The sequence below is a fragment of the Heliangelus exortis genome, chromosome 10 (genome assembly GCF_036169615.1).
Source record: "Heliangelus exortis chromosome 10, bHelExo1.hap1, whole genome shotgun sequence".
NCBI lineage: Eukaryota > Metazoa > Chordata > Aves > Apodiformes > Trochilidae > Heliangelus > Heliangelus exortis.
Genome location: NC_092431.1, coordinates 9,644,678 through 9,670,007, shown reverse-complemented (window position 1 = coordinate 9,670,007; position 25,330 = coordinate 9,644,678). Strand labels below are relative to the sequence as shown.

The following is a 25,330-nucleotide window of genomic DNA, read 5'->3' as shown; positions in this document are numbered from 1 at the left end:
TTGTTCAGGATGATTCCCTCGCTCTGACTTGATGATGCTGGAAGTACAAGCACCATGAGCTCATGGTTCCTAAGCTTTAACTGTTTACTCTAAATTCTCTTTTGTCCAACATAATACTTAACAGAGCTCACTAGTTATTAAGGTACAGCTTTACTATTGGTTTGAATGATCTGAATCCACGCTATTCCTGAAAGTGGCTGTCTGCACCCACCACTACTCTGCCTTCTATGTTGGCATTAAAGACACATAGATGGCTGGGTCTTTTTTTTTACTCTTTGGTTGTCTGGAGGTTTTTCCTATGCTATTTTTAGCTGAATCTAGTCTGAAATCTGACTTACCATAACTCTTTGCACCCTCTTGTACCAGCACCACAGTGGAGATGGTAAAACAGGGGAAAAAGGCAGGGTCACACGTGGGTGGTGCCTTTGTTTCAGCCATCATGAATTTAAAACCAATCATGAAAGCACCCAAGACTAATCTTGAGCATGTCTGTATGTCCTAACACTCCTTTAAACAGATGCAAAAGATAGCCAAAGAATTGTTTTGATAAAATGGAAGTCCAATAACATGTTTTAAATTCTTTTTACTTCCCTCTTTGTGAAAGTTAAAATAGGATTTAATCAATCACACAGCTTTCTGATAATTAAGCAGTCAGAGATGAGACAGATACAGCAAGAACTTGCATGCCTCTGAGGAATCCTTATTTTCTTACTGACACGTATTTGCTAGAAAACTTTATTCCTTCAAAGTCTCAGCTGCCTACAAAGTATACTACAGAAACAAACACTAGAGTGGTGTGCTGATTGATTGATATTTTTTTAAAAAACATAAAAAGAAAATGGAGGCTTGTCTTTGAATTTTAGAAGCCTGCCTAGCATATTTAAAGCTGTAATCACAACATCAAGAAAAACAGTACCATTGTAAACTTAAATAAACATCACTAAAAGCAAATAAATCTTAGAAGAATGCTCACGCTTTTAAAAACAATGGCTGGAGAGATAGAGACCATCTGGCCAAAGTAAGTGCCTGCAGAATTACAAGCTCCTAGCACAACAAGTTGTCTTCACAAGAGTTGAGGCAAAGGCACTTTTTTACTAGGAATCTACCACTGGTTTTCACCAGCATGGAGTTCTACTGTAAGAATAACTCAGAAACACCAGTAAGCATTTAGATAAGGGCCAGCTCCTACACTTCTAGTCAGTCTTACTCAGATAAAGGGTATATTGGGTTCAAACTCATTTTTACTTTAATAAAAGATAACTTTGGCTCCAAGGCACTCTTTTGCATGTCACAGTGAAGGAGATAAAACCCCTTAATCTTTTTATAATAACATCTCCAGTAGCAAGGTCCAGTAATCACATTTCTAGCAACTCCCTCTGCATATTGTCCTATTCAATGAGAAGGACCTGCTACCTGAAGGATGCCTGGACAGACAAAGAATAGCCCTGTGAATACAGAAGGGCTCCAGGAGCTTTTTTGTATGGAACACACCTCACTTGCAGGTATTTTTTAGCTACTGGTTGTAGCCTTGAGAGTTTGGCCATAAACATTAGCTACACCAATTGCAACAAGCAAGGTACACCTGGCACTGAAAAAATATTCGGCACAAGCTTTTATCATACTTGTTATTTTAAAGTCCCTCTCTGAGTTTTCCAGAGCTAGTGCTTCTTGGACCATAAACACATCAAAGGTGCTCTGAGGTTAGGGACTGGCATTTGTCATGGCCTGACTCCTGCAAGATCATGAACAAAAGTTTACACAAGCAATCAGATGGAGGCTCAAGAGCTTGCTTTAGATAATTTGCATCCAAATCTAAGCTTGTAATCTACCTGTGGTCTGCACTGTTTACTTGAACTTTTCTTTTAGAAAGCACAGTGGTATTTTGCATGTCTTGGTGTAAGCCAGCTCTAGTGGTAATGGAAGTACTATATACACTATGTATATACTATATACACTATGTATATACTATATACATATAGTATACTATATATACTATATACAACAAAATATAACAGGAAACTGCCAGGATTCTGTTATGGTAAATGCAGTATTCAAACATATAAATGTGAGAAAGTTCATTCAGTTTTTGAGGAATCACCAACTGCAGTGGTTTGGAGACATCAGCGTTCCACACAATGTGCTGAACTGTAGAACACACAGTGCTTTCCCCCAGAATGAACTTCACCGTGAAATACTCACATAGATCACACGGCTTGGGGAACCTGATGTACTTGAAGCAGGTACAGAAATAATACTTTCAGATGAAGTCCTCGTTTCCTATGGCAGAAGTGAAACAGATACGAAACAGAGGAAAGGGAGAGAGAGCATAACTTCTACTTCAAAAAGAGCTTGCAGTACAGTAAGCTCAAAACGTACAGGTATATAAAAGACTTCAAAACAAAAGAACATTTGCAATCAATCAAAATGGCCTTTAGAAAATGCAAAAATTATTTTACAGGTGACTGTCCTTTTCCCTCCCTTGAGAACAAAATAGCCTGTGACAACTTCAGAGCACTAACACAGGCTGTCCAAGTTACAGTAGCTCTGAGTCTGCTGCCATGAGATGATACAGTGGCAGCATTTTCACTCTAAGGTTGTACCATCAAACTAATCTGCATTGCTTCTGGAAGGTGTCACACTGCTGTGCCATTTCCTCAGAGCAAACAGCAGGACATCCTGCAGAGCACTCAGCAGACACCCATGGGACAGCTTTCCCCGTTCTGCTAACGCTACCGGATTAATTTTAATACTCAACTGGTTTTGCTCTTTTTTCAATTACTCTGGCATTCAGAGTGCAAGACCTTTATTGCTTTGGTTTTGGTAGATTCCTTTATAAAGAAAAATATAATTACTTTTAAATAACAAAAGGTTGTGAGATACAATGATATTAACCATAAGTGAACAGACTTGAAGTTCATAAATGAAGTTTAAACAAACCTTACTACAAAATCAATGGATTTATACCCTCTTTTTTCCAGATATGGTAATTCATCTTAAAATATTCTTACCCATCTATGGAAAAAAAATCTGTCCCTGACTGCAAAAGGTATATATTTTTCCAGGGACTCAGAATGACCATAATTCACTGTCTCAGCAGAAGCTGAAACTTCTGACCTGCAGGTTACACGTGTTTAAAGTCTAAAAAAAATTTTAGCATTATTAATTGGTCAGGTGAGGGTAGTAACCTTCCCACTACTTCAACCTTGAAGTATCTGCTACCTTCTAGAAACAATATGTGTATATATCTGTACTGCATTGTGCTAGCAGAGCAAACAAGTTGTCTCATTTCTCCTCCTGGTGATTAAACCCTGCTCATTCCACTTCTCACACATGCTCCTTATACTCTGCATGATCCAGCAGCCCTCTAAGCATCCTTAGTCCATGCCTGCTACACATCTCCTAGCTATTCCAATGAAAAATTATATCTCAGGTGACTCCATTGCTTCTGTTCAGTTCTTTTCTCTATACTATGAATTTTTATTCCCCCCTCCACCTCTTCTTCCTTTATGCCTTTTGATAACCCTTATTCTTTTTCTTGCTACTTTGATTTCTTCTGTCTTTTCCAGCCTCATCTCTTCTGCTTACAATCTTACATCAATTTTTAATTTTGCTGCCTCTCTTTCACAACTTTTTTTTTCCTTTCCACTGCATCCTCAAAACTTCTGAAGGGTGCTGCCATGTATTCCTTTTGCCCTTGTCACTTTATTTACATGCTATGCATATATCTATACAAATATATAGAAAGATAACTTTAAAAAACAATAGACTTCAAAGGGTGACCAGAAAATTTCTCAGCCAATATTACCCATTCCTAACTTTGCAAGTTATGTTGAGAAGTCTACTATTAACCTCCGAGACAAGCCCCTTTCTTCTTGGTTTGTTTTTCTTCAACGAGTGTAAAGACTGAAAAAAAACCCAAAACAAACCAAACAAAAAAACCACAATGCACAAAGCAAACAAAACAAAACAAAAAAACACAGAGAGAAGCCTGGACTCAGAAAAATTATTTGAGCTCCATTCTGTTTGTTTTGGGGTTTTTTTTCCCCTACTCATGCAAAACTCCTGCTGACTTTCAGATACAGACATCTCCCTCTCTCCTCTCTGCTGGGAATAGGGAAGACTCCCAGCATTTGGAGGGATGAGCTCTGGGTCAGCCCTTACAGAGTATCTAACTAATATATTTTCTTTGCCTTTGGGAGGAAAAGGAAAAGGGAGCCTGTAGGATCCTACTATAATTTTTCCACCACTTTTCTTTGAAGGAGGAGGGAAAAAAAACAACCCAGTACATTTTTGTTAAACCACATTGGGTTTTAGACTTGCAGTTTCAGGTACTCAGCCAGACTAAAATCCTTAGGAAGCCTGAAATATTGCTTAATAGTAATTAGGCTGAATCAGCAGCACTTATTAAAGTATTTTGACAATTTTAAATACACATATATTAAACAATACATTTTATACTGAAACACTGCTTACTTAATTTTCAGAGCTTGCTATGAAGAAGACCAGAACAATCACTTTCCAAACACACAGGTACAAAAAATTCCACCAAGATTCTTCAGGGTAGAGCCCCCACCAAATTTTACTCAAAACTGTAATTTGGTTAAGTTGCACGCACTAAAACACCAGATTTGAAAAGCTGCTGCCTGCTGCTCTGTCTCATCCTATGTGCCTTTTGTCCAAGCCTTGCTGAATTAAAACAGAGTTTTTTCCAGCAAGGACACTGAAGGTACTATTTGGAGCACAGAGAACACCAGAACTGAAAACCCCCATGCTTGGCCTCTCCAGTAAATTAGGTAGCTGCATTCTCGGTCCTACCACTTCAGATATTTTTCCAGCTAAAGATTAATTCTACATTTCCTGGGGGCAGTTTATTCATCTCTAACCTTGTAATGAAGTTGCCAGAACTCCCCCTCTTTTACCCTTGCACACAGAAAGATGGACAAATCATCCAACTTAAGGAGGTACTTAAAGCCAGAGATTAAATTAAACTTGCCAAAGTTTTAAAAGGAAAAAAAAAAAAAAAATTCCATGGAGAGATTTTTTTATAAAACCAATAAAGTGAAAGTCCTCTGATCTTTAAAGTGCAGAGCCACATAAAAAGAGAGGAGGTCATGCACTGATCACATCATAATCAGACAGAAGTTAAAAAATTACTTTTTTTTTCTTATTAATATCTTCACATTTTTTTCCTTATTCAGCTTTAGCTTTAATCACTAAATAAAAGCAGAACATTACATTATCTAATAGATTTCTGTCATTCAAAATTTAAAATTACAGTTGTGAAAAAACTGACATTTTTTTACCTTGTTTTTTTCTTCAGCCTTTGCAGCCTGTCTACAAACTGGATGCCAAATGGATGCACCTGGAAAGTAAATTTAATATTCTGCTTAATTCAGTTCCCCAATAAGAAGTTTTATAGTTTTAAAATAAGAACCTTGCTAAGCCTTCCTATAAGGTTTTATAAGACACAGCAAACTGACTGATTCCACTGCAGTCACCGGTTCAAGTATACTTTAAAAGCTCTACCAAGCAATTTTCAGTGAAAGTAGTTAGATTTTAACTGCATATTAGGAAGAAATTAATCGCTGTGAGGGTACTGAAACACTGGCACAGGTTGCCCAGGAAAATTGTAGATTTGCCCTCCCTGGAAGTGTTCAAGGCCAGGCTGGATGGGACTTGGAGCAACCTGGTCTAGAGGGAAGTGTCCCTGCCCATAGCAGGGGGATTGGAACTAGATCTTTAAGGTCGTTCCAACCCAAAACATTCCATGATTCTACGAATATCCATAAGTCAAATCACAAGCATTTTAATGACTAGGTGCACTTCAGAGAGCTACTTCAGTCTGTTAGATCAACATCATAATCTGCATCCGAAGAAGCATGATAGATTTCTGAAGCTCTCCCATCCCAATCGCCTGCTCAGAACAGGCAGCTGATGGTTCTGCAAATCTCAAAGGATGGAGATTACACATTTTCTCTGGGTAACCTGTTCCATAATTAGAGCAATTTTTTTCTTTTTTTTTTTTTTTTTTTAGTGTAGTCACAACTTCCTGTACTCTTACTACCTGTGCTCTTGTAAAAGTTTGGACCAGCTCACAATAAGTAGCTCACTGGGATGGAACTGAACAACATTGTGGTATTTAACACTAGCTGAAAATCCAGTCTTTGTGTATTATTTATTGTCCTAACCTTGCACTTCCTATATGTTTGTCTCTCGTAAGTAAAATACTGAGAAAAATACAAAATGAACCAATTCTCTACTGCTTGTAATTACTAATGAGAGGACGAACTCCAGGGATACAAGTAATCTGAAGTTTGAGGAAGAAATTTAATAGTTTTGCAACAGTCACAAAGAAGAAGAAAACTTCTAAAAAGTAGAACGCAATGTGCAATACTCAGTGTTCAATTAAATTTAAATGTGTAATTATATAAAATAAAAGAATTATTTGTAAATTTTAATAGTAAAATGAATGCTGATGCCAGTCTGAGCTATGACAAGCTGGCAGCTAAAGCTCCACAGAGTTAATAAAGTCAGTGTACTGCAACTTCTGCCTGACTAAATGGGAAGTTGAGAACTTTTGTGTTATAAAGATTTCATGTTTATACTGGGTTGAGAGCACCAAGAAGATTTATTGAAAATGCTTTGTTTTCACTGCAGTTTGATAGTTTTCTAACCAGTGGATTTTGGAAATAAGATAGAAACAGAAAATCTATTTCCCAAAAGACAGATGGAGATTATTTGAATTTATTTCACAAAAATAACTCAGATTAACCCAGTCTCAAGCAGTAATAGACTATAATACAGACTGCATAAATGATTCTCACTAAGTTACTGAAATGTTTTGGGGAAAAAAAACACTAAAAAAACTTCTCTTCTCCTTGAAATTAACCCATAAGTTATGTTTCAATTATGAATGGATGTGAGCTTGTCCACTGAAAGAATTTGTCCCAACTTCTCCACAAATCGATGTAAAACTTCTCAGTGGTTTTAAGCAGTACTCAGACCAACTTCTGTTAATGACTTAATCGTACCTGTGTACCTGTATCTGTGGCAACATAACATCCAACAGCTGTCTGCTGGATGACTACTGAAACTCAGTTTCTTCTAAGAAACATGCAACACTTGAAGGAACTTCCCATTAATTAAGAGGATGAAGAACAAGTTATAAAACCTTGGGGTATGAATTTTTTTATTATATAACTAACCCAGTTAAGCAGCCCAAAACCCTAATCACAGATCTCTTAAGACATTAACACCAGTTTCTAATGGGAGCTGCTCTTCATGTGAAAATGACAGGCCTATGATAGTGAGCTGGTATGATGTCTCATGCATCAGAAAATAAAGTGAATGAAGACCAAAGTAACAGGACCTGAGTTACTTTGTGATTATCTGAACTTCATTTGTGATTATTTGGACTAAAAATCAGCACAAAACCTAAAAAATTTCTACCCTTATAACTAACTGAAGTGAAAAAAAAAATTCACTGCAACCCTGTTTCAGAGGGTTTGAAGTCTAGAAACACATTTGTAGTTTGGTATCTTTTCTAAAAGCATTGATTTCCATGGGGATTTTAGTACCACTAAACTACTTTGCAATTGGAAGAACCATAACATTTTCTGGCTCCTGAGAGAGAAACCATAAGCATTAGGGTTATTATGTCCTTTAATGAGTTAGTTCTTGTTGTAGACCAAAGTGACAATAAAATTGTCATTTTAAATAACACAGTAAATTATAATTACATCTGACTGAGACCACTGTTGTGTTTTAAATTGAACTCCTATTTTCAGAGCTTAATGAATGATTTCAAAGTATGCTTCTAAAAAACTGTGGACAATTGCAAAGCTGTAATACAGATCTGGGCAAGCATGTGATTTTTAGGATAATACACCAGCCTTGCAGTTCCCACATCCTAGTGAGTTTCTCTTATTTCTTTTACTTTGAAAATATACCACCAGTCAAAGACATAGGCAAAAGCCTTCATTTTTCCCTGGTGCCTGACCCTGTATTTAACTGTGTAAATGTTGTTTTCTTTGATCAGTTAAGTACAGCTTAAGTTAGTTTGCTAATATAGATTTTAGTTCATAGATATGTTAAATAACTTTTTTTTAATTGAATAAATAATTGTGTAAGTACTTCTCAACTACCCCTGAAATTCCCTGACAAAAAACACTGAATTTCTTCTGTACGAGTTATGTGCTGCATAAGGTACAGGCATAAGATGTGGTAAGGGCTTCAGCCCCCTGGCATCCTCTTCTCCACCTTCTTAGGGCACTTGGGAAAAGACTCATGACTGCAAAAGCAGCTTTAGGGAACTTGCTGTCCCATCTGAGTGTTAACTTGCACCTGGACCACTTATCATTGCATAAAAATCACGTATTTTCAGTTAATGGAAAATTTTACAATCTTCACTGTCAAGTACTTCCATTTGCAGGAAATAACTGCTGCCACTCATCCTTTCTGTGGTTCACACTTGCTGTGGGATTTCCACTGAGAGTGAAGTAAGAGAAAGCACAAAGCAAAAAGGCTTTGATTTTGATCTTTTTTACCCCCACATTGCACTCTTCACTTTATTTGATAGTTATGCAGTGAGAATATGTGCAAAACAGCTCAGTGATGTCAGTGGGCATGGACAAGAGGGCCATACTGCCAAATGTAACTGGTTTGGTCTGGGGGTTTGATTGGTTTTACCTTGAAGATACATTTCTTCTCCTTCTGCAAACATCTGACTGCACCTGACGCATCGTGCACAGCTCGGGTGATAATGTTTTTCTCCTGCCTGTTTGGGAAAACAGGAACAGATAATTAAGCATACTGATCAATTTAACATCTTCAGTATTAGTTTTTCTTTCATCCTCCAGAATATAACCAATGAAAATAAATTCTTTAATGCCAATTAGCTCAAGTATCTCCTACAACCACAATGCTTATTTTGTAATACAGGCAATTCATGATTTAAAATGTAGTTATTGTCTTGACTACAACGCAAACACACACACAGAAAAAAAGTTAACATGCAAAAGTTAAGTCCCTGAATTTACAGAATGGAAATAATTCTATGCAGCAAACACATCTTCCCTGTAGAAAACCATAGTGTCCATTCACTTTATGTTCTTCATAATCCCACTGAACATATAACTCACAGCAAGAACCATTTTATTCAAGAAATGTTTGCATCTCCTTTGAAAGTGGCTTTCAGGTGAAGGATACTAAAACATTTCTGTGAGGAACATGTGTAGGATGTCCATGTGATTCAAAGTTCAGAGCTGCTACTTTTGGGTGCTGTACTAAATCACTCACAGAAACAGCCCAGGAGATTTGCCAACTGTTCCTAGATTTGCCCTTATAATTTAATACCACCATTTTCATTGACTGGAATAAGAACAGGACTGAGCCCTAAATATGCTCAAAACAGCTTAGTAACTCATAATTTTTCATAAATTTAAATTTCCAATGTAACTTATTACTCCCAATTTAAATTCTTTCACCACTGACTTCAGTGGGGTTTTCAAGAGGAGGCATCTAAGACCTGTACCTGCTACAAGGAGCAAGGCCTTGTCTGTGTCAGGATTTGAATGTGTAATACAGACAAGGGTTAAGTAATCCTCAAATGACTGTAAGGGAAGAAAGCCAAGATTCCTGGATCATGGGATTTATGCAGGACTCAATTTTGGTAGTTTGGCCTAAATTCAAATTTATGTTCAACTGTGGGCAAACTTGTTAACTCTGGTTCCCACAGGCAAGGACAGCAGCATCACAAGGCAACATTGACTTGAGCCAGTGAGAAAAACAGCGTTCAGGTTGTTGGGCTCTTATGAGTGAACAAAGTGAGCCACCCCCTTCAAACTATGGAGTGTCTAGAAGGTATTTTGCTATTCACAATATCAAATACAGGTGTGAGACCAATTTAGGTTAAATAATCTGTGGTTTACTCGGTTCAGTCCTGAAAACCTGTTGCTCTATTTTAAACCATCAGTAACGAAGAGCAACACACCACATCAGAATTGCTATTTTGAAAACAGCTTTGCACCAGTTCACTCTTCTTTTTATTTATGCAGACTGCTGGGTGATTTCTGCAACTTTGGACACCAAAAATCACCATTACTACATGTGTTGACAAACTTAAGTATCAGGCTATGAAGTTATCAGTACCAGATTTAAACCTCAGGTTTCAAATTCCTTGACTGCAGTTATTTACGCACAGAAAGTTATTAAAATTTCATGAGATAAAGTGAAATTTGGAATATCACGCTGAAAAAAAACCTAATTTCCCTTGAAAGATTTGTATTGTCCAGGCATTACTAACGCAATGCACAGCCTCGATAATTCAACTGATTTAGCACAGCTGATACAATTCCCAGGCTAAGACTCTTTAGGGGAATTCAATTACCCCTTTGCTAAAATAAACTCTCAGAATGCATTCTCAGATAACCTGGATGCTTCACAGACTAAAATCTATTTCTCTAAATTTAACAGCACAACCAAATATATCACTTTAATTCACTCTGTAGAGTAAGCATCAGCTAGATGAAGAATGACACCAAAAGACTTCTTTTTATAAGGAAAATCAGGTGGCAATGATCTAGTGGTACTTTTGTTGATGGTCACACTAGCTAATTCTGATGGATTTTGCATATTTTCTTCTGAATTAAAATGAAACATACTCAAACTCTTCATATAACTCTAAGTGCTAGCAGTCACCTTATTCTCCCTTTTGAAGTGTTCCTTATGATGGCTTTCTTTTAACCTAAGTATGGAAGACAATATATGGCAGACTCTTCATGACTTTATTTATATCAGATCACACCACTGGTGTAAATGAAAAGTGATGGCTAAATCCAAGGTTATGGGAATTCATGCAGGAATGAATTATTAATATTCTCTGATATGTTTATCCAGTCTGCCTGATTAGATTTCACAAATTATATTCAAATCTACGACCTGGATATGTTCAGTCTGAATGATAACCTTACTTGGGTAGGTGCCAAAGAGGCTTTCAGCAGTGCCCTTTTCTTTTTTCAGACTATTTCAGAGGTTTCATTTCATGGACAAACAATCAGTTACAGCAGAACCCAGAAACCAGAAAGCTCTGCAACAAAGCACACAGAACTGCCTTTCCTCATTTCTCATAACTTCAGGGTTTGAAGTAGATAAAAGAAAAATGAACCTTATGTGACAAATGTAAACTGCATCACTTAAAGAACAATCTGAAGACATTAAGGGGTGTATTGTAGTCTGTGGAGCAGTATGAACGCCAGGCCTGCAAAACATGCAAAGCTAGCAACAGCAGAGTACTTCATAAGGGAAGGAATAACCATAACTATTTAAGTTTTAAATTAGCTGTCAGCACTCAGGAAAAAGATACTACACTACTGCAGACAGCTCAGCAAAAACCTCTGCTCATTCTCTGGCTATGACTGTAATAACTGATGAAGTGGTAGCATATGTAAGAGATTATATGTATAATTGTAACTCTGTCACAATGACATTGCTTGTCTGGGCTCTCAAGCTGCTGCTAGAAGTGTGACAGATATAAGTTTTTACTGCAGTTGATGAACAAAAACTCCTTATGGATTGACACTTGGTGGATTGAACCAGACCAGCCTAGAGCTCAAAGCACAAGCTGTGTCCTGGAAAGAAGACTCAAGATTTTTGATGACTCTCTCAAAAGTAGTCTAAGTATATATCCTATGTTACTGCATTACTCAATCAGTAAACTAGCTAGTAAAGACAAGAAAGAAAGTAGAAAAAAAAAATTGTGTTAAATAAACTCATAACTATTTGGTTCCTTTCCTAAGAAAGAAAAGTTTTCAGTAAACTTTTTCCAGTAAGAAATAAAAATAATATAAAATAACAATGTCCTGCTACAAAAATGCACAGTGGTAACTGACATTCTTTTCTGGGAGTAAAATGTTTGTGGAAGTGATGAAAATTTAGAATGCTGCAATGATTCAATCATATAAAAGCATATTTGCCATTTTAAGGGAATAATACAATATAGGTTGCTTTAATAGTGCATTATTACCACTGCCTGTTATCTATTGAGCCCAAATCCTGCCATTCTCATACTCTGAGATCTCTAAATGAAGTTCTAACTATGTCCTACTCTGAACAAAAATAATGGAAGTCAGCCTACAAAACACAGAGCCTGCTGGTATGCCAAGGCACAGTGCAGTTGCATGACCCAGAAACACAGCCCACACAAGACCAGTATAAAGCATTTTTAGTTAAAAGCTTTTCACATGGAACAAATTTGCTGGAGCACTGGGACATCATCAGACCACCACCTGTTAAAGCAAAGGGAAACAGAATAAAGCACAGAACTACCAGCAACCAAAAAGCCTTTTCATCAGACAGCTCCTCACCCTGAAATGAAGGACAAATGCTCCTAGGAAAGACATAAAACTTGACCACTTCTATGTGTTTAAGTGGAAGGGAGTTACTATTTTGGTATGCTTAGGTACCCCAGTGACAGGCTGAAATTTAAAACTTCAATTAGACAATAAATTGTCATTTATTTTTTTCTTTTTATCCAGTCAGAACTTCCCCTCTTTCAATTTATTATATTGTTTCCTGCTCTCCCAACAGGCACCTCAAGTAACGAGCTTGTCTCCACCCCCTTGAAGTTCTCCTTGCAGGTATGGGTATGCTTCTATTAGGTCCCCCTGAAGCCATCCCTTTTCCAGGCTGAACAAGTCCAGCTTCCTAAGCACCTCCTCACAGGACATGTGCGCCAGCGCCTCAACTATCATGGTGGCTCCTCCACTGACCTGACTTCCATTAATCAGCATCTTTTAGTAAGGGAGGGCAAAAAGTTGTATGCAGTATCCTACAAGTGGTCTGACAAATTCTCAGTAATAGGGGTTATCTTCAACCTACTGGTTGTGTTTCTGCTGAAAATGACCTCTGTGTTGGTGGCCTTCAAGCCTGTCAGGGCACATAAGTCTAAGGCTTAGCTGACTGTCCATCAGGACCACAGAGATCCCATATGCATCTCCAAACACTTATAGCTGAATATAAGACATCAAAATAAATGAAGATGGGCATTAAATACAAACACCATACTGAAACAGAACATGAAGTCATGACAAAATCCTTGATAAATTAATTCCCTTGTGCTTTCAGCTTATGTCCATGGATTCCTATGACTAGAGCTAAGAAGAAAAACATCTTAACACTGTATAAGTGAAGTTCATCATCATTCAACATTGAATATCTTCACTGGGAAATTTTTTCAGAGTATGCGAATGAAAAAGATGGAAAACCACTGAACTTCTTTAGTTTAATTCAGCCTGTTTATACTTCCTCATTCATTCCCCATATGACAGTTTTTACTGAGGTATTAAACTATTATGGGAATTAAATATTCTTTTTCTTAGGGGGTGGAAACATACAGGAAACCGATAATGAAATTAAATACAGTTATAAAAAGGAACTCTAGATTTCACCTTTATGAAAATTAATACAGTTTTTGAATGAGCCACAGCATTTCAATGTTAAATGGCCCAGCCAGTCACTGCACTGATTTATGGAGGCAAATTCACAAATTCTGAATGTAAATGCAGCTCCCTGATTGTGGTTGAGCTGAGATTCTAGCCCTGCTCCCAGAAATAGGTTATTGAAAAACTCCCTGACCTAGGAGCAGAAAACTGGCAGGGAGAATATTCCTATCAAATCACTACACCTTCTAGGCTGAAATCAAGGTTTCCTTCTTTTTTCCCCACCTGGTAATAAAACCCTCTTGTTCTTGGCCAGCACGTCAATGTGGGATTGTGCAATGTGGTTTTAATCCTCAAGTCAGTGTAAAATTCGGGGCCCAGGAGTTTGTCCTTTCTTGACCTCAAGAATACTGTGGAGAAAGTGCACAGCTCCACACCATCCAGTGTTGTTCAATGGCCACATGCTCATAGCTCTGCCACTAAAACCATTTAGTGGCCTATTTTTTAAGTGGCTACACTGGTTCCATAAACTGGATTCTATGGGGTGTTTTCAAAATAGAGTGCTGGCATTCAGAAACCCAGATAAACCTTTGATGTTTGGAGTAGAATTCTGTGCTCAGTTACCAGCTTTAAGTGTAACCACGTAAAATCTCCATTCACATTTATAGGAAAGAGAATGTTTTGCATATGCCACAGAAAAGCTCAGAGGATTACTCACTAATAGTTATACACAAAAATGGTTAAGTTAGTAAACAACTGTCATGTCACGTACTGGGTATGAAGGGACAGGTAATATTACCAAGACAGATGTAGTTGACAAGGTATCCATTGCTTACATCATACAACAGTGCCAAGGAGAGAAAAGTGTGAAAGGCAGCAGACAATGAGAGAATTATGTGGAGGAAAACTCCTACCAAGCCACTTAGTCACTGTGGACCTGATTCACCACTGAGTCACAATTCAACAGTGTGCCAGGGCACAGGAACCATTTTCAGTGGGGTTTACACCAGCGTAAATGCAATGTTTTGAATCAGTCCTTCTCCTCATCTTCTCTTTGCTGGATTCATTTATCATCCCACCAGATGCCAAGAAACAATCACGTGAAATGTTCAGTACACGTAACTGCAGCATTACTTACAGCTTTAGCTGTCTCACATGAATGGTTATTTCATATTGTCTTGGTTCTGCCTTATCCTACTGTACTCTGCAGAGCTTTGAGACCTCCCACCAACATCTGAGTCACTTTTAATGCCTCCTACACACTCCTTATTCTTCCAGGTATAAAGTACAGATTGAATATACCAACGGGGACATTTATCTCAGAGTGATAGTAACTATATACTGGACTTTCAGGAGATGTTTCTAATGTTTGTGGTCAGTCAAAAGCTGGAAAAGGCCAACAGTGCATTTTTTCTACAGATTTTGGTACATGACATTGTAAACAAAAATGGTCTGTTATAGCAAATATCACTGATTTTACACTCAGTTGCTTTTGTTATGCAATGAGTGATCTGCTCCTTTTGTCTTCTTATTCTCAGCTTTGTAAACTTTTCTTGCCACCCACAGAGACTGGAAGAGGCTTCTGCTTTTCATTTGCTCAATAATCCCCTTTATCCCTTCATTTCTTTTCCCCTTTCCTCTCCCACTCTTTAAAACCCACTTATAGGCCAAGACAAGCTGCAGCTGCCTCTCACTTCTGCCGTTCCTTGATAGGGGAGAGGGAGCAAAGAATGACTTGCAGACATGCTCCCTTTTCAGCTTTATAGCTGTGGATTTAGCCCACCCACCCATTTCAGTTGGGAAGAATGAAGCTGCAGCCAAGACTGAACAGCACTGGAGAGACAGCATGATTTATCAGATTAATTCAGAGTAGAGCTCTTTGCACATTGGTCATGGTGATCCAAACTGCAAACATCTGAGGACAGAAGCTGTTCCTCATTCTGTACCTGCATAAGGGCTGATATTTTGGATTCCCAAAATTAATGGAGTCTGGAAATGCCACTGTCACACACAGAACTGATTTAATGGTTTTTCCTGGAAGTAGGATGTTGTTATTTTCAGGCTCATCCACACAATTCCAGGGCAATACACCATTCACAAGTTTTCACTTGGATGGGGGGAGTGCAGGAAATCTGAAGAGCAACAAAAAATGCTGAAGGTTGACAGGAGGAAAAATCATAAAGGTACAAGGATTGATTCACACAGGCTGCTTCCCTGCTATTAGCAGACACACTGAGCCACTGTCACATGGTCTGAGCATCCTGGAGATACTTCATCAATAAAGCCAATTGTCACTAAGTGCGCTTCTGCACCACTGCCATGGTTACAGGGGAAAGATGGAGGAAGGCACTTGTGCTGTTGGCTGGATTGGGGTTCGGTGCAGGGAGCTACAGAACTGTGACCTGGCTGACTAGAGCACACCCTGGGCATGAGTCAGAAGACCAGCAGAAACTATAGAAATTATGCAAAGTCATACTATGAGGACCTGCAGACATCCAAAAAGTGGAACGTTTCACTCTGCCAAAATATTCAAATGCCAGCAAATAGTATCAGATAATAAAACATCACCACAGCAACGCATTGCTCAGAGAGGCTTTGCAACCAGCAAACTGTGTGCTGCTTGTGTCTGAGGCTCAGAGCGTGCCAGGGTGACTACTGGAATCACTGTTTTGATGCTTTAGTTAATTGATACAAATAGTTTAAGACAGTTAAGTAGTATTTTTGAAAAAGACAGTGGCTACCATTCACCTGTCTGCCAGTTCAGGAGTCAAACTATGCACTGAAATGCAAATACGAACCCACACACAGCAGGGCTACTGGAGACTTTTTTCACAGATATGAGAGAAATCCTCAACAGAAAAGCAAACAAGAAACTGGAAAAAGTAAATTGTAATTGTAAACTGTAAAAGTAATTTTTTATTGTCTATCAACCTCTATCCCTTTAGATTTGAACTTCCCTTTTGTGTTACTCACAAATAGTTTGCAGAATCCCTTACTTTGGTAAAAATGGAGCAGGCTTAAATTATCACTAAATGCTTCTCAGTGTTCTTTCTGAAAAAGATACACCAAGCTGCACCTATCTATATTTATTACCTGAACTGTCAACAACTCACAATTGTTTACATGTCAGGAAAAGCCACTACATTTGAAAAGGAACTGTTTGCATAGTTTTTACTCTGTAAATCAGTTTTTAGGTTTATTGATAAAGAAAACTGAGAGAAATATATCTAAAACAATATAACTGGACTACAGAAAAGAATAAAAGCTGAGGTCAAGAACATTTGCATTTATGAGCTTGTTGATAGTTTTTTTAAAGATGTCTGTTTTAAAGCAGAAAGTCTAAGTCACCTGTCAGTTAACACATACACAGCCAAGTTCAGATACTGTGGACTGATAATTAATTAACCTGCCTTTGAAAACCAGCAGTCCCAGCCAAATGAAAATGGCACCAAAACAGAACATACTCAATCTGCAGAATGCCTCACATCTCTGCAAACATTCAGCATTGAAAGTGCTTGTTAATGTTTCCTACCTTAGATGGTTTCCCTTTGCAAGAGTTAAAGCTGATTTCTTTAGATGTATCTTTTCCCACAGTTTTCTTTCTTCTCTTGTGATGGGAGAAAACTGGTGTAGAGAGCAGTTTCTAACTGAAGATTAGAGCTGACACTTGGATCCTTCTGCTGCTCTGACAGCCTTCACAAGGCTGCTCATGCTACTGGAAACCTTTCCTTCATGTAGATGGAGCTGGTTTTATTGAACATTCAGTACTAGTGCCTAGATTACAAGCTGCTGAAGTACCTCTCACACATCACTAGGTTCTGTTGTCAGCAAAACAGCAAGATAACAAAGATTTCAGATTGAACCATTCTTCTTCCATGCTACCAGCAGAAATTTGTACACCCTGCTTTAAAGATTTAGTCTCATCTCTCTGCTATACTGAGACTTCTGCAAAGGGAAAGGCAATTGATTTACAAAGTAGATGTGGCTGCAAACAAATGCAGATCAACCCTACGGCAAAGTAAAAACAAACTTCAAAAAAAACAAACAACCAACTTTCATTTTTTAATTAATGAGTCACTGATCTGTAAGTGGCATTTAATTGACATATAAATAATTGACATTTCTAGTCTCATTCCTGTCTAGTGCTTATTGTTTTACTTGCTCCCTTTTTTTAAAGTAACATACAGTTATGATTCATATATTTAAAAAATATTTTCATTATGCTTTTCTAGACATTTATATATGCATGTAAACCACAAAACTGTTAAACCTTACTGAGAGTCCCGTGCTGCCATTTTAGGATTTCAGGTACAGCACCTGGACCTATCTATATGTTTAGTAAGTGATAAAGCCATTTTCACCTGCACTTGTTGGGCATATTTACACCACAGCCATATAGCTGGTGAGTCATTGTAACAGTTGCAGACAAAAGTCAAGTGCTGAAAATACTCCTCAGTGTTACCAGAAGCAGTTGGGTTGCATGTAAATAAGCCCCAAGAGAACTATTCAAAAGCCTTAACCTCCAGGGTGCTACATTGTCAACTTTTATTCACGTGAAACCAAAACACCAACTGGTTCCAGTGAAGACCCAGTCTGCCCACCAGCTACCACCCAGCTGGTGGTGGAGCCTGATACAAGTCAACCAAGGCTGGGCACCTCTGGGTGCAGTTGCTACCCAAGCAATCACACCTGAACCCCTCATAACCTACACCCCATTTGCCATCAAAACATGCCCAGAAGGTTACTGTTGGGTATGAAGGTTTCCTCTAACAACCAAGGCTTTGCCTAACAAGATATTTAGCTGAAAGAGCAGCTGAAGAGAAAGTTCTTTCTTTTAACACCAGTGGAAGGGTCTACTGTCACTACAGAAAGCAGTGGTGAGGTGTTGTCTGGAGTGAAATGTCCATCCATGATGAGATAATGTGGTTCCAGCTAGGAACAGGCAGTGAGAAGGTCCATGAGCATCACTAGAAGAGCCTGAAGCTTACTTTATGAGCAAAGGATAATTTGGTTAACTTAGTTTTGCAAAACAAAAGTTGTCAGGAACTAAGACTGTACTCTATGGATTCTCCTTAGCCTAACAATTAAATGGGAGGAGATAGAAATCAATCTGTAACAGAAGAATTAATTATAAAGATACCATTTACAACGAGACAGTTTTCTGGAATGGAGTTTCTAAATAGCAGATGTTAAGGAAATCCAGGCATGTTCACTAGGAGAGGACCAGAAGGAATCACTGGCTGTAACACAGCACTTCAACAGCCTTCCACCCCTCCTGCACCTCCTCTGAGCAAAATACAGCTACAAGTCTGATTAAAGATCATGAAATAAATGGAAAGTGGGTTTTTTGATTGAAGGAGGTTTGTATCAAGCTCTCAGTTACACACAAAATATAGTATATTTTTACCCAGAAAAAGCAATTACTCTTATTTTGTCTATTTTTATTATATGCTTATTAACACAAGTTGTGATTTTTATTAACAAATAACTGCTTGTGACAGAAAAAGGAGGAAAAAAAATCTTTTTTGGCACCACATGCAGAGAAAAGATTATTTACATAATAAAAGGGAAACAGCTGGTTATAAAAATCAACAGCTTGTTATTTTAAAATGTGATTATTTTCTGTGTGATTGAATGATTTTAGCTATTGTTGGATTGGAAACAGAATTTCCAATGCTAGAGTAAGCATTAAAATAAACCCTTTTTCTTTCTAAAGGTTTTCAATTGCACTGCATTTAGAGTCAAATTACAAAGTAAATTCCAACTACCTCTTGCTCCCTATTTAAAATGGCTTGTTTATCAATATATGTGGTCAAGGAAAAAACAAAGCACATTCTAGGAGAGGATTGATGTTGCATTAAGCATCTCTGTATGCTTCACAAGCAAGCCACACCTTGCCCAGAAGAAGCACTGGTGAGCAGGGCTTTTTTTAAAAACAGGAAATTCAAAAAATGTTCAAAAAGAACAGAAGAATTTACGGTCTCTGTAAATAAGGTGCTCAGCCCCTTTGTACCCTTTCCAGTACAAATTCTCTGGGAGACTGGGATCAAGCCAAGGCAGACTGGAGGGAAACAAGGAAACAAGAAAGGTATTATAAACAGAGCTATCCTGTGTTTAAACCCATTTACTACATGGAATGAATCTGGCCCTCAGAAAATGGGCTGAGGGAAGAATTTAACTAACTAAATCATCATTATATTTGGCTGGCAACCCACAAAAACAGCCATAACTTTATAAGTTATCAGTAACTCGCACTAGTTGACTCTCCCTTCCTCTGCTGAATTAACACTTAGAATGTACAAATGTTGGAAAGAGATACAGTATTATAAAATCTGGGCACAGAGTAAATGTGGAAGCAGCTGTCCTCCTGACGTTATGACAGAAATTAGAGATGGAAAAAATTCTATTAGGTCATATAGTCCCTCCCTTTGTCATTGCAGGACTGTTCCCTAACATAGATTTTCCAGTGCCTTGTCCAATCTTGTTTAATGTGATCTTAGTGACAGCTTCCAGCATCTCCCTTGGGAGATTATTCCTCTGCCTAATGAGTATCATTGTCATGATTTCCCCTCTCTTAAATAGAAAGTTGCCCTATTATTTCTGTGTATCTTTAGATTATATTCAAGATGGTAATTTTGAAAAATGTTACAAGATTCCAGACATTTCCACAAAAAAATCCATCTCACCGTAAAAAGTAGCTGTAACTACTTTCTCTTTTTTGTTGTTCTGACCAGGAGATATGCATAAGTATCAGCAAGGTGGCCATTGAGCAATAAAGAAGTGTGATATCAGACAGATGGAAGAAACAGACATTTCCAAGCCTTTCAAACAAATCCATCCACTGCAGTGGAATAACAAATTACTTAACTGTGTTAGCTATGGATATGGTCTCTGTGTTCTTTCAAATCTGTTTGCTGAGGTCATGACTTTTAATCTAGCTTCCTAATGAAATGAGCTCTGTGCTATCTGACTGCTCTCCACAGTCAACACTGAAATTCAACAGACATTTAAAGTTATCACCTACACAAGTCCAAAGGCTCATGGAAATGCCAGGCTGATCACCATGGAAGGAGCCTCACACCATGCATCACTTCTTAACCACATAAACAGGCAGTGGAACTGTTTGGAAAGCTCTCAGGTTACTTCAAGGGGAAACAGAGGGGATGGGAGGAGGTATTTTGAGTGACAACAGGACGGCCAGGACTCAGTGGTGGCAGAATGCTAGGGCATAGGATGTTCACCTATAGTCAAGCTTCATTAGTTTTGGTGCACACAAAATAATAAATTGCTTTTTATAATCTTATGGAAAGACAATTGCAGACCATGAAGTTTCCAGGATGATGAAACAAGCCTCCTGTAGAGAGAACCACAAGTCCTCAAGTGTCGCCGATAATGAACTGGGAGCTTAGGCCCAGCTGTGCCCAATAATTAGGGCCTGCCCCAGCCGGAAATGGGCGGGGCTGAAGGGCAAAATAAAAGGCATGCTCCCAGAAGCAGGACAAGAGATGAAGGTGCCTGAGGAGAGGGACAGCAAGAGAGCTCTGGAGAAGAGCCGTGTCCCCGAGAGAAACAGCCTCCAGAGTATCAGACCTGTTCAGACCCATTGTCTGCTTCACATTAATTTCGTCCTATTTTTCCTGTGTGACAGTGACACTATCTGTCACTGCCGTGCTTTTACAGATTGTGAAAGTCCTTTCTATTTGTTTTTTTTTAAAAAGGTTTCAGAATCTTGCAGTGGTATTTTTGCAGTTAAATGCTACAGAATTCAATCAAATCCTACAGTCAGTCTGTACCAGTACCAAAGTAAGAAGAGAATCAATGCTACAGCACTGTCCTCGGAGCAACACTGAGGGAGGGGACAGGAGGAGGATGCACAAGCACTAAACCAACACCTTAAATTATAATGAGAGATGTAATCATCCATGGCAAGATTCTTGAAGCAGATTTAAGGAATTAATTTCTCAAGTTTGTTCTTGGTCCACCTATAATTAAAGCAAGGAACTTCCTCCTGTTGAGTATGCTCTCACCAAGCAGTTAGAAGAAATAGATACACCCACATGTGCCCTCAAGTCCTAGAATCTCACTCAACACTGTTACTATGCAAATCTTAATTTTTCTTTCTTTTCATCATCTGCAGAGACAGTCAGGACCCTGTTCTTAATCACATCAAAAACACATGCTACTGTTTATCCATACTGCAGGTAAAGTATTACCAGATAAAAGGATTATTTTTGTACAGACATTTCAAAACATGAATCAGGACAAAAAACCATGATATCCTAAAGTCAAAAATCAGTAGAGAAATTGGAGCTTATGTTCTTCTCCTGTCTTACTATTAATCACTGCCTGTAACCTGCTATGGGTAAGAGTACTCCAAGTTAGTTACAGTTTTTATCATGACACTCTTCTATCTGCATTTGCCTCTCTTCTTCATCACGTCAAATATAAATTAATTAGTTTCACCTCCAAAGCACCTCTTAGAACATTTTGTCCAGTGTCCCAGCTGACAGCTCTGAAAACATGCAGCAGCTTCCATTTGTCATTCTTTACATTTTTGAAGAGTTTTTTAATGTTTTCTTCTGTTTTACCTCTCCCATTTGAGAGCATCATGTGTAAACACTGATAAAGCTTTCTTTAAACTCCTTCAAATCCCTTATTAGAAGGTTTTTTTTTCTGAGATGTCTGTAAAAATGTTCAGTAATTCAAAAGCCACCCATGCCTAACACCATACCATGCCATCTACTGTGGGGTCACTGTTCCCTTTCACTTCTCAGTCCCTTCCATAGCTATAATTGTTCACCATTTGTACTTTATAGTCTTTGTACAACTCATAGCAGATCTTTCTCTGGTAGATGTCCTTTGGGATTTCTCCAGACTCCCTTAACCGATGAAGAAAAAGGAGTGAGCTGTGCAACCTTCCTAATTCCAGTATTGCTAAAGCATCACAAGATAAAGGGAAAGGGGAAGAAAGAAAAAGTGGAGAAATTGTAACACTGATTAGGTAACCATACACTTAGATCCAAGGACAATCTCTATTCAGATCAAAGGAAAATACCCATTTCTGACTCTGGGTCAGTTATATGGAAATCTCTTTTGCATAATGCATGAACATTCTTCATATTATACTGAACAATATCCTTGCTTTTCAAACAAACTCAGAAGAAAACCCTGCAACATAGCTGGTTTCTGAGTGCAAAAATAAATTTTAAATTATTCATTTTAGTTTTTCAGCAACTTCACTCTAATTCTGGAGAATGTAAAACAGAATCAAAGAGCAGAATTTACAAAGGAATTTAGGGTATTACAATGTGCCTGATAAGCAATTAACTTATTACTGCTTCTACATAAATGTTCCCCAGTACCATAAATATCCATTTAGGGAGTGTGTTTTATTAAGCCATTGAGAGAAGAAACAGAAAAAAATTCTAGAAAAAGTTCCTAGTATTTAAAAAAAATAACCATAACATAAAATACATTAACACAACCACTTGTGAGGATATAATTAGATCCAAAAAAAGTAGGTCTCTTTGTATACTTTGAAACGTGTTTGAATGACAAAATTCTCCTTACCTCAAGCACTCTTCCTGTGATATACTTTTCACAATTGTCACATCTGATACCAAACTTTGCATGATAGTCCATTTCACAATATGGAATGCCATCCCTAGGAGGAACAACAGGCCACACAGAGATTGCCTTAGATAGGCTTACAGATTTACCATTATACAGCCAAAATTTGGTAATGCTTCAATACTTCACAGGGTGTTTATGGATTTCCCCCCCCCCTCCCAGATACTTGTATTTATCAATTTTATGAAGAATTGAATAGTTAATGAACATTTCCGGCCTTTCAGAGTCTACCATGGCCCTACTTTCCTGTTCTTTCACTACATTCAGCCACTGTGTCTCTTCCCCATCAGTAACTCTTAGCCTGAGACTCCCTGACCATTTGTTTCAATGGTGTTGCTGACCAACCTGACCCAAATGTTTCTAGAGCTGGGGCATCTACCAGTTCTCTGGGTAACCTGCTCCAGTGTTTCACCACCCTCACTGTAAAAAAAAATTTCTTTCTTCATATCTAGGCTGGATCTGTTCTCCTTCAGTTTAAAACCATCACACCCTGTCCTATCACTACAGTGTGGAAATGCTGTAACGAGGTCACCCTTCATCCTTCTCCGGACTGAAAAACACCAATTCACTGAGCCTTTCCTCACAGGAGAGGTGTTCCATCTCTCTAAACATTTTTATGGTCCATATTTAACATAGTTGAGTATGTTTGGTGTGCTATGATAAAACAGCCCATAATCAGATCTATTAGCAGGGGCATAATTTTGTTGGATATTTCCCTGAAGAAACATAAGCATTAATTTTATAGTATACAAGTTGGATTGCTTACAGACTAACCTATAAGTTATCACAATAATTAATTTAATTAGTTGAAGCAAGTTTCTTCTCTTGATTTATTTTCCTTGGCATTTGGCTTTTTTGAAAAGAGTATTTCACAATGCTATACCTTTATTATTTGTGGACTTTTAATTATTATATTATATATATACAAGCAAAAAAAGCACTGCAACAAAACACAGTAGAGCAGCATTACATTCGAGATAACGCAAAACTTTATTTAAGAACACCCTTTTATTAAATATTGTTTTCTCAACCTCCAATGCAAACGGTGAAATTAAATTTTATACTTCTATTAATCCAAATAATTGCTGAAAGTCTGTGGGACATCAGCTCTGACATTCCATCATCTTTGAGCACTGATGATTGAGTTATTCAGCTGTTTCTGAAAATTTCATCATATATTTCATTTCTGCTGAAGCAGAAATGAATCCCAGGTGCCTTGGCCAGTGAAAGCCCTGTATCTCACCAGCCTGATATGAGTGTTGACATGAGACTCAGTCTGCATTTGTGCTTTGTGCTGCCTCTCATGGATGTCATCACGTTCAGTCCAAATCTGACAGCACAAGGGTCTGTAACAGCACAAAAGCCTGATACATGCCTCCTTAATGAACATTTTGAGAACATTTTTGCTTATGTGGAACACATGGAAAAGATAGCATTTGCTCATTCACATTACAGCATCAAAAAGAGCAAAGTCAGAATTAGATAACCAAGGGCATACTCCACCCATTGCCTTTCTATAGCTTTGGCAAGTCCAGTTCAGGTGAGTGGACAAATTCTATTTATCTTAATTTGAAGTTTTCTGCATTTAATACAATTTAGATAATAATTTAGGTAATAGTCACTAATGTTTTATGTAGCTCCAAACAGTAATAGACACCAACTAAAGGATACACAACAATTATTTACTTGGTACTAAAACAATGCCAAAAAAGAGTGAAAATGCTCCTCCACTCAACTTACTTGCTGATGTACTCTGCATTCAGCAGCTTGCCACATGTATTGCACTTAAAACAGCCCAAATGCCAGTGTTTGTCCAAGGCAACCAGTGACTGCCCATTTTTTATTTCTGAACCACAGCCCCCACAATCTGCAAGAGAAAATTCCAATATTAGGGAATCGCATGCCTTAGATAGTCACACAACAGCCCTGGTTACTGCACTATGAGAATCCACCAGTGTCCCGGTAACAGCTCATGCAGGCTCTAAAACTTGCTGCTGGCTGCTCACTGATGGATGCAAGTGGTGCTGCCCTAATATTGTCCTAACATTGCTAGAAGACATGAAGCACTCTAAGAAAAAACTATTTACTTAGGCTTCCTAGTGAGTTACGTTTATTTTAATTCATTTACATTGTGTTTAAAAGATTCAAAGTTTTGCTGGTAAAGCATCAAAAAACAACCAGACAAAATTAAGAAAAGACCTAAAAGTCATGAGATTAAAACAAAAAACCTGAACCTTCATCTATGTATAATTTTCTTACAAAAC

The 25,330-nt window shown here is 38.0% G+C and overlaps 1 protein-coding gene across 11 annotated transcripts in view; it reads right to left on the bottom strand.

Annotated features, from left to right (window-relative positions):
• The window catches only part of ABLIM2 (actin binding LIM protein family member 2), a 129,260-nt gene that overhangs the window by 44,416 nt on the left and 59,514 nt on the right, over positions 1 to 25,330 (bottom strand). For all 11 annotated transcript variants that reach the window (XM_071753419.1, XM_071753422.1, XM_071753412.1 and 8 more), the window contains exons 5-9: positions 24,807 to 24,933; positions 23,007 to 23,100; positions 8,689 to 8,776; positions 5,304 to 5,362; positions 2,200 to 2,277 (exon numbers count right to left, since the gene is read on the bottom strand). In XM_071753419.1, coding sequence (XP_071609520.1) covers positions 2,200 to 2,277; positions 5,304 to 5,362; positions 8,689 to 8,776; positions 23,007 to 23,100; positions 24,807 to 24,933 — 446 coding nt within the window. The remainder of the gene's footprint in view (positions 1 to 2,199; positions 2,278 to 5,303; positions 5,363 to 8,688; positions 8,777 to 23,006; positions 23,101 to 24,806; positions 24,934 to 25,330) is intronic.